This window comes from Leuciscus leuciscus, assembly GCF_965113295.1.
Source record: "Leuciscus leuciscus genome assembly, chromosome: 4".
Classification (NCBI taxonomy): domain Eukaryota; kingdom Metazoa; phylum Chordata; class Actinopteri; order Cypriniformes; family Leuciscidae; genus Leuciscus; species Leuciscus leuciscus.
Window position 1 is genome coordinate 28,155,920 of NC_138728.1, and position 10,528 is coordinate 28,166,447.

Here is a 10,528-nt window from a genome sequence, read left to right on the forward strand (position 1 = left end):
TCAGAGGGTACGTATTGGCTAATGTTAATGGGACAACATGCATAAAACCAGTGCAATGTACATACAATACTGCTTATCAGCTGACAAAATGTTTTTACTGTAACAGATAGATAAATGCGCAAGGCAGGTCCGTGGGCAAGCATCTCTTTTTGGTGGACCACAGAGTTGTCTTTGTGGTTTCCATCCTCCAAAGGTAGGTACAAAAGGCTTTCAAACATATAAAAAGGTAACGTTAGGCTATTATTTTTTTAATAATGATGTATTTTCTTTTGATCTTATTAGGTGACAAGTAATCAGCTTGCTCCCACATCTGTCCCTGTCCCTACCTCAACCTTTGTAAAGTCTCCCAGACGACCTCTATTTAACATATCAGTGGTAATACCAAACCCCTTGTGTGGGTGGATTGTCTGTGTATTGGCATGTTTGATGTTTGATGGAGTGAGGCAGGTATCAGGCAGTGAATCAGATTTACACATTATTTATTTATAGATGTATGTAGTATGTATTATGTTAAAGTTACATTTAATCTAATTTTAAATGCAAATTATTGTTCTTTGTAACTCCCAACCTAAACAACCTTAACAAACCTAACCTAAACATTCCAAGAAGGATTCATTTATTTACTAAATTATTGTATATATATTATTTAATTTAAATGTTTTGTTTGATTGGGTATATTATGTTAATATGCATTATGTGTCCTTACAGACCTCATCTGCCTCATCAGTTCCATCATCACACAGTGACAGCCCTGCTGCTATAACCACTGTGACAACCAGCACTTCTCCTTCCACTTCTGTGAGAACTAGTCCTTCTTTGTCTCCTATGAGAACCAGTCCGTCTCCATCCTCTGTCAGAGCCAGTGCATCTCCATCGCCATCCTTGATAAGCACCCCTTCTGCATCTGTAAATCACTTCTTTGTTATAGATGGCATATATATGTGTGGAAGTTGCATATTAAAGCAATAAGTCCCTTGAAGCCGTGCTTTACAGTGGATTTAGAACAGCTAAGGGGCGTTGTTAGGCACGACGCGGAGCGGAGTTAGCTGTTCTAAATCCATTGTAAAATACGGCTTCAAGGGGCTTATTGCTTTTATAAAACGGTTACTCCATAAAAATATTCATTTTAATATTTATTTTATTCATAAAATAAACACCAGCAACAACAAAAAAAATAACATTACTGGCCTGTAATGCGGTTACAGCTGTATGTTTGTTGAGTAATTTACAACGGCTTCGAACGCGGCTCAACCAATCAGAATCAAGGACTGGAACTACCCGTTTTATAATGAATGTTTTATGGCATATTAACAGAAACAAACATAAATCACAAAAAAAAAGTTAAATCTGAAGTGTTTAGGGTGATCCTGTTGCTTCTGGTAGTCATACTTTTATGGCTGTTCCTGCACCATCTTCATCTCCTGCTGATTCTTCCATTCCTGCACTGCCAGCTGAGATGAGGAAGACGATCCCCTCACAAGATCAGAGGTGGATATCTACACTTTTTCAAGCTGGCAGACTTCGGCCAGACTTGAAGCTCTGGTATGAGCCTCCAGTCCCCTCCCTTATCTACCACCAGGCTCCATCTCCAGACCGTTTCTTCACACACAGGCTGCTGGTGTGGATGCCCTACCACCAATGGAAGGTTAGGCTGCTATGTCCTGTCTGTGGGAAGCAATTAACTGGTTATGGCATCCACAAAAGAGTTCGCAAGGTCCTCGACATTGACCGGTATTACCTCATGGTGACAGAGACACTCAGGTGTACTGTCTGTCGAACCAATTACTTGTCAACCAGCCAGACTGTCCTGGACCAACTGGACTTGCCACACAGAAGACTGTTTCGCCTCATCTTGACATACAAGTAAGAATTTAAATACATCACACAAAATCATATTTTACTCCATCCATACTAATTGTTCTTTATAAAGAATAGCTAATGATAGAAAAAGATGTTCCATGTAAAACATATATACTGATGTGGTTTTATATAGATAGATAATTCTATTTGTATTTAAAGATATGCGTGTGACATTCGTGTCATACGTCTGCTGAGGGAGAGGACACTTGGCAATAGCCCTGCCCGACTGGCTAAACAACTAAAGGAGAACCATGGGGAGGAGTGGCTCGACAGATTGGCACACTACATGGGGGAATGTGCAGCCTTTGTTGACTGCCCCAGCTCCTTGCCAGTTGTTTTCCAGGAGCCTCCAGAACCTTTTGAAGTCCCTACCAGCAAATGGCTACTGACTGTTTATTGGAAGGACATTGTCAGCCGATTGGATCACATTAAGGCCGGCATCACTTCAACTTTTGGGACCATTTTAAAAATGGACTCAACAAAAAAGGTAGAATTTAATTGACTTTATGGTTAACTTTTGTATTGCATTGAGATTGTATGTGCCACACAATGTGTTATTAATGTTCTGTATCTACATATTGTTTTTGATTTCAGATCACAAAGAAGCTGGCAGGAACAGCCAAGGGGACAGCACAATGGCTATCCTCTGTTGGCAATGAGACAGGCCAGATCCTCATCAGTGTTCTGACTGCCCAGGATGGACCTGGTCTGGACTCCATGATCTCAGGCCTTATCAGCAGGTACCAGCAGGCAGGTGTGGATCCTCCAGTGCTCCTGTATGCTGGATGCTGTATTGAGGAAGGACAGAGCAAGCTTCAGACCCGATTTGGAGAATGGCCTACACTTAACATCAGGCTGGACATATGGCACTTTATGCGACGGCTGGCAACAGGGTGCACCACGGATGCCCATCCCCTCTACCCAACCTTCATGGCAAGGCTATCTGAATGCATATTTGAGTGGGACCCACATGACATTGCTCTTTTACGTCAGGCGAAGAGAGAGCAACTGGAGGATGAAGGGCTGCTTTTCATCAGCGGGAACTTATTGAACAGGCGGATAACAAAGAAAGAGTTGTCCCTCTACTGCCGCCGAAGGACTCGTGGAGTAGAGACTACTATCCGCCTAATTGAGCACCTTCTGAATGAGTTAAAGGGGGAAAAAGGGAAAGATCTTCTAGGTGTCCCTCTGCTGGACATTGTGCGGATTGAGCACATCTGGCGTGTTCTAAAGAGACATGTGAAGTGCATCCAGGATGTGCCAGGTGTGTTGCTCTACACAGAGATGGGCACCACCACTACCAAGGGAGGCATAGTGCTCACTAAATACAGATGTGCTAGGGGCTCGACCTCCCTTGAATCTTTACACCTCCACCTGAACAGGTTCATTCCAGGTTTGTGGCATATTAGCATTTTACTCTAATCAGCATTTAGATATTTTATAATGTTATATTTTTTCCCATAACGTACCACATTCTGAAAAGAAAACTTTAAAACGAGACTATGCTATTTGCAAGTATTCAGTCTGCACTTAATGATATGCTTCCTTGTAAAATCTCATTTTCCATAGGATCCTGCGCAAACACCTTGAACTTTCAGCTGTATCTCCTGGAAGGCCTGAACAGATGGAACCAGGACCGAGCAGCAGCATCTGTGGTCACCAAGCCCTCCTCTCTCCTCACCTATGCAGGCGATGTAGTGCACTGTTTGAACACCAATAGTTTGAAGGTGATTGGTAGGAAATATGTTCCTACCTTCCAACCCCCTGCTAAGTACACAGGTAAGTCTCATTGTAGAGCACAAGCCTTTAATGACCACTTATCATAATAAGTTCTGCATTCTGCTTTCTTTAGGAGAGCTTATTGGAGTGGACTACCTGCTCAGTCAGACAGGACAACCACTTCAAAGAGTGAACCCAGATGCAGAGGAGACAGACCAGCTGCTGGAAGATATTAATGTGGAAGAGCTGGAAGATGAAGGATTTGAAGAGGACTTATCTGATGACCCTACAATGACATTATTCTATGAAGACCTCACTACCACTGGTGACAGGGATGCACCTAGAATTGAAACAGCTTCTTCTTCCACCCAGCCGGCAGCTGCATCCTCCGTCTCGCCAGCTGCTGCATCCTCCGTCCCGACTGCCGCTGCATCCTCCATCCCGACTGCCGCTGCATCCTCTATCCCGACTGCCGCTGCATCCTCCGTCCTGACTGCCTCTTCAACCTCTGATCCACGGATCAGCCTGATGTCAGTGCTCCAGATTCCCCTACTCAAGTGTCTGAGAGGGATTTGGTATGTAAAATGTAATTATTTAAAATGTTGTTTTATGTAAAGTTACCATTTTAGCTTTTGGTTATATTTGAAATCATACTATATTATTTTTCTTTATGCCATTGTCTCAGGCTGTGGATGACAAAAATTTGCCAGGGATGGATCGGGTGGATAGCCTGGCAGATTATCTAGTGCAGCTACGGGATAAGACTGGACTAACTATCTGCAATCAGCAGGTGTGCCATTTTTACAGAAATAATGGAAATAAAAGAAAAAATATCAGTAACACCTTACAATAAGTCTCATTTGTTAACATTAGCTAATGTATTAATTAGCATGAACTAACAAAGAGCAATACATTTGTTACAGTATTTATCAATCTCATTGTTTGTTTGTGTTAGTTCACAGTGAACTAACACAGTCAACTAATGTTAACAAACATAACTTTTGATTTTAATAATGTATTAGTAAATGTTGAAATTAACGTTAAGAATAATAAATACTGTATGGAGTATTGCTATAATGCTATAACAGAGGATATTGATCATTCTTAGTTTGTGTTAAGTAAAGTAGTTAACTAATGTTAACTAATGAAACCTTATTGTAAAGTTATACCAAAATATCTTTATTCGATTCATTATTTTCTTTTATTTACAATAGTGTGTTTGGTCTGTTGAACAATATTGCATGTAACTCAACTATGTTTATCTTGTGTCATTTTCAGGTCAATGATATTGTGGCACTTTGGCATAAACTGCTTGATAATGACAAAGAGCAGGTGGTGTTTGCTGCTAGACAGCAGGACACCAGGTTAACCACAGGGAGATTTAAAAAGAAGGCAGTTTTTACTCCTGGGGTGGACAGTCTAAAGCACTGTGTTCTAGGCTCCACGGCTTCACCCGCTCAGTGGCCAGACTGTTGTCGGCTTGTTGAGGCCATTTTTATCAGACTGTGCAGAATCCACAGAAGTCCCAGGAGGAAGGGGAAGAGCTCATCTACTAGGTGGACTCTGATCTTACATGACTATGGCACGATCAGGCAACTGCTCCTCAATAATGGGCCTATTATGTAGAACACAAATCTCCAGCTGGTGGAGGTTAATCAGGCCACTCTAGTCCAGTGGCACAATGAAAAAATAAGAAGGCAAGACCTGAGTGTTTTGTTGCAGGGCATCAATCTTCCTGCTCCTCTACCTGTTGCCTCTGAGCCTCTCCCACCTGCCAGCGTTCGGCCTGCTTCACTTAAGAGGCGCATCACCTCCATGCAGCCTGAAAAAACAGCTGAGGTGGTTAGAGCAAAATTACCATCCCAGAGGCTGCTGCTTCCTATGCCTCAAGGCATTATGGGACCAGTCCAGGTTCTTACAACTGGGCTCAGCTCTTCTGCCACCTGTGTGTCTCAATCAACCCCTGCTTTCACTGTGTATGTTGTCCCTATGCCCACAGCAAACCCTTTTTTAACTCCCCAGGCCAGCAGTGCTCCTTCACCCTCTGCAACTCTCCATACACGTCAGCCATGTGCGTACAATAGGAGAGTTGAGGCAAACACCTGCAAGAAATGTGGCCAGTTCAGAACAACAGCAACAGGTCATAGCCAATACAGAGGCACCATTTACTGCCCAAACACAGAGACTTTAAACAAGGAACAGTGGCTTGACCAGATAAAAAAAAAAATAATAATATTGAGCATGATATATATATATAATATATTTTCTCCTTCAGTGATTCTGCTTGTTAACATCAGGTGTCTTCAATAATGCTCAATCATCACAATATATAATTTTTTTTTTTTTTTTTTTTTGTGTGTGTGTGTGTGTGTGTGTGTGTGGTCCATCATCTGGTTGTCTTGTTTTGTTTACAAAAGAAATCTTAAATGATCTTATAACACTTTTAATATATATGTTATAAGTACATGTTATTTAATGTACTATTTACTTTCCAGTTTAACTTTGATATAATTGTTCATTATAATTTAATGTTTTGTGTGTGGTCCACTACCTGGTTGATTTTTGTTTTTTGTTTAAAATAAAAATCGTTATTGTTCATATAACAAGTGTTTATTAATTTACAATTTACTTCAAGCTTTTATTAATGACCTCTGATGTATCCATAATGTCAGCGTGATGTCAATGATCCGTTTATTAATTTACTCAAAAAATAAATATAGTTCAGTTAGAAATGAGAGTAATTTTAAAAAGATAATAAAGATTTTTTATATTCAATGGTGAAATAATAAAATAAATAATACATTTCAAGAAACCACATATTCATATAATAAATACATTTTAACATGTATCCATACAATGAGAAATACGTTTTTATAAAATAAGTGTTAAGGCATAAAAGCACATGAAATGTATACATTTGTGTTCATTCATTAAGAAAAGATATTGTGTGATTTCAACCTTGTCCGAGGTGGGACTCGAACCGGCGTCGTTCACGTCAGTGATTTGCCCATGAAATATATAAAAAGGCAATTTTCTATAAGATATGAATACCAATCTACCAAAAATCACACAGAAGTGTGAAAGGTGGGTTTACCTTTTCCCTTTCCTTTCATTTTTCTCTTTTTTCCTTCTCTTTTCTCTTTTTTTCCTTCTTCCCCTTCTTTTTCCTTCTCCCCTTCCTCAAACAGACTATTGTTCCGCAGCTTACTATTGTTCCGCAGCTTGTAGTGTTCAATGTTGTTATTTGTCTGGTTAGTCTTTATTCGCCATTGAAGTTGCGATCAAGCTGTCGCAAGCTGAAGCTGTCATCAACATGTTAAGCCCACCCTGACTTTTTTAATCATAGTTAGGACATGCAGAGCAAATAAAAAGTTCTACAAAAATCTTGTGTTTCCATTTGCATTACATTGAATTGTTATTTCGACATAATATCTTGTTATTTCGACATAATAAGGGGACATTCTAATTTGCATTAAGCCACATTAAGCGTTCTTATAATGGTTTTCTATGGGAGGAAAATGCTTAACGTGTAATTGCGTTCATATTCTGGGCTCATCTGATTTTTTGTACATAGCATAGCCTACACAGTAAATTCCACAGTGTTAAATCAACACTGCTCAGAGCAAATATGGTCCCACTCTACAGAGTGTTAAAGTAACACTAAAGCGGTGTTAAAGTTAATGAGATAATTAAGTGATTAATTTAGTGATGATTGAGCATTATTGAAGACACCTGATGTTAACAAGCAGAATCACTGAAGGAGAAAATCATAAATTGTAAATTACCATTATGGTGATGGGTGTTTGCTTTAGTTGGGCTCTTGACCCTTATATGTTTACTAGTGGTGGAAATTTTGATTCTTTCCAGAGACTCGTTCATTTTCAGTTCGTTCACCAAAATGATTCGTTCAGATTCGTTCACTGATTCGTTCAGTGACAATTTCTTCCTATGACATAAATACCGCAGCAGGAGGCGAAAAAGAGTGTATTTTATGCTATGTTTTAACGAACGTATTTACTTGTTACAGAAAAACTGATTTGGCTTTGTTAAAATTTGTGCCTTATTTACTAAATTAATAAAATAAGTCTAAATAAGAGGTTCAGATGACCAAACCAAGGTTTTCTTGCATAATTAACATTTTAATTGTTTGGTCAGACATACACATTTATAAATCTGGGATTATATTAAACGTTGAGTTATGTTATGTATGTTAAATATGATAAACAATTATATGCACACCTATAACTGCGCTTTGAATGAGATTGAATCACATGCTAAATGACCGATCTACCCAGTACTCTCATTCACGAACGAAATGTAGCCTACCAGTTTGATCAATTCGTTCACGAACGAGATCTCTCTCTCTCGTTCAGACTCGAAACAGAGCGATCTCGGTCAGTGATGGGCGTATTCGTTCAGTAGATCCAACCAATTACATGCCCCTTCACAGCCCGAACTGAAATATTATTTGCTGACGTTACGCAAATGAGACCTAACCAATACTGTCATATTTTTTGGTTTGTTTTAGTTTTTAGAGAAGTGCATATGACATGAATAAAACGTAATTAATTCATTTTTGATAATACAAAATGAACACAAGTAATAAAGTAAATTTTTCAAAGTGCAAAATACCACAAAACTCATTAAAACACACAAACAAAAGAAAAGAAAAGCAGGTAAAGAGAAGTGTAAATTTAAATCAAGTAAACAGTCAAGTACAAAATGACAATGTTAATTTGTCTTTGTAAGCCTATATTTAACCATGCTTGCGTTATTAAATAGTTTTCATTACAATGGTAAAGTGTAAATCTCCTTCTTTGATGCAAATATGCTGACTACACAAACCGTGTATCGTTCAAACAATTGGTTCTTTTCGTTCACGAACGACATGTACCAGTTCGTTCACGAGAAGATCTCTCTCTCTCGTTCAGACTCAAAAGCAACTCGGTCACAGTCAGTGAAGGGCGTATTCGTTCACTACATCCAACAAATCGCATGCTCCGTCACATCTCATACTCGAAGGCTATTGGCTTGAGGTTTAGTCATTCTTGACAGGTTGAAAACACAGAGCTACCCGGTTCACTGAGCTGCGCATGCGCTGCTAATAGCGCCGCGCGGCTGTGGAGGGAGGAATTTCAGTGAACGAGAAATATGAGTCAGTGGATTACGTGAACGAGAACGATTCGTTCACCTAAAAGATTCGTTCAAAAAGAACGATTCGTTCACGAACGTAACATCACTAATGTTTACTTAAAATTTTACTGTTGTTTGTCTGCTGTTATTGATGTATAACAGTCAAATGAACAAAGTAAAAGTGTGATCTGATAGTGTTGGTTATGTTTTGACATAATCATGCTGTGATCTGAAAAATGAAACTTATTGAGATAGTTTGGTTTATCTTGTTACCAGCAGCTTTGTGATTTTAACAGCATATGATTATCAATACTTTACTTATAATCCAAAATATTTCATAAACATTGTTCTGATCAAAACACTTTCAAATTAATTTATTTAGAAACACAGACATCAATAATCAGCCTGTGAATCTCAATAATGGTGACAATAATAAAGCATGTTGCAGTGGCTGCCACCAATCACAACTCATTAATGGCTCCCATCATGCATTGCGGTATGAATAAATTATGATCTGAATTGTCTATTTAATTTACTTTCCCTAATTGAATATTCTGCTCGTCACCATTGTTGAGATGCATAGACTGAATCTTGACGTCTGTGTGTGCCTAAAGGAAAGATTTTTTTGTTTTAAACAACTTTTAAGAAATCCTTTATATTATATAAAAAATTCTGGATATTTATGCAGATTCACAGTTATTTTGAAACCAACAACATAAATCGAAGTCAGAAATAAGGATCATAATGAGTTCAGTTGTCATGAACTGCTCCGAGACACGAAGGTTAAGATCCAAGTGCAGCTTTTATTGAAGGGGTAATCCAAAGGCGTAATCCAAAGTACAGGCAAAAGGTCAAAACACAGGTAGGCAGTCCAAACAAACAAATAAAGAAACAAACTAACAAAACAGGCAGGGACCAGAGGCAAGAGAGTAATCCAGGGACCAGGGCGAGATATTTAAAAACCAGACAAGAAACCAGGGAAAATGCTCGGAAATGCAGACTAACAGTACAACAAGACTTCGCAGTGAGTGAATGAATGAACATGGTATAAATAGACAGACTAACAGGATGAGACAGGAGAATACAATCAGTGAATGAGGTACAGGTGAATGTGATCAGTGATAAGTGATGATGAGTCCAGGCAGTGAGTTATGGGAATTGTAGTTTGTGAGTGAATAGGAGAGTCTTATGTGGAGTGCCCTCTGGTGGCTCTCAAGGGCACTCCAGCTGGTGATCGTTACATAGCCCCCCCTTTAAGGAGCGGATTCCAGACGCTCCTAAACTGTCCAGGAGGGAGGTGGAGCGGAGGCGGACACCAACGGCTCGGGAACTGGAACTGGCACCACCGGAACTGGCACTGGAACTGGTACCACCGGAACTGGCACCAACGGCTCAGGAACTGGAACTGGCACCACCGGAACTGGCACTGGAACTGGTACCACCGGAACTGGCACTGGAACTGGCACCACTGGCTCCGGCTCAGGAACAGACACAGACACTGGCTCCGGCTCTGGATCTGGAACAGACACCGGCTCAGGGAAAGGCATGTCGGCAGCCATCTCTGCTGAGGGTAACTCTGCTGAGGACACTGGCTCGGCGGAGACCATCTTGTCCCGAGACACTGGTTCGGTGGAGACCATCTTGTCCTGAGACACTGGCTCGGCGGTGGCCATCTTGTCCGAAGACACAGGTGTGGAGTCGGCCATCTTGTCTGAAGACACAGGCGTGGAGTCGGCCATCTTGTCCGAAGACACAGGCGTGGAGTCGGCCATCTTGTCCGAAGACACAGGCGTGGAGTCGGCCATCTTGTCCGAAG

At 40.2% G+C, this 10,528-nt stretch overlaps 1 protein-coding gene across 2 annotated transcripts; it reads left to right on the forward strand.

Annotated features, from left to right (window-relative positions):
- The first annotated feature begins 588 nt into the window (after positions 1-588).
- On the forward strand, positions 589-5,779 carry LOC309497644 (uncharacterized protein). Of its 2 annotated transcripts, XR_014205642.1 has the most exons (4): positions 589-1,863; positions 2,020-2,347; positions 2,455-4,369; positions 4,858-5,779. XR_014205642.1 is itself a non-coding variant. In XM_082167938.1 (3 exons), the coding sequence occupies exons 1-3, from the start codon at positions 1,394-1,396 to the stop codon at positions 3,280-3,282; spliced, it is 1,626 nt and encodes a 541-aa protein (XP_082024064.1). In that variant the 5' UTR covers positions 589-1,393; the 3' UTR covers positions 3,283-5,779. The 2 variants fall into 2 exon arrangements, 1 of the variants encoding a protein (XP_082024064.1); XM_082167938.1 differs by having other exon boundaries at positions 2,455-5,779.
- The last annotated feature ends 4,749 nt before the right edge of the window (positions 5,780-10,528 follow it).

What these genes read in the sequence shown, in the direction of transcription:
- LOC309497644 (XM_082167938.1), top strand. Translation starts at nt 1,394, where the DNA reads ATGGCTGTTCCTGCACCATCTTCATCTCCTGCTGATTCTTCCATTCCT. An exon ending in CGCCTCATCTTGACATACAA is followed by an intron (nt 1,864 to 2,019) that starts GTAAGAATTTAA and finishes TTGTATTTAAAG; the next exon opens with ATATGCGTGTGACATTCGTG. An exon ending in AAATGGACTCAACAAAAAAG is followed by an intron (nt 2,348 to 2,454) that starts GTAGAATTTAAT and finishes TTTTGATTTCAG; the next exon opens with ATCACAAAGAAGCTGGCAGG.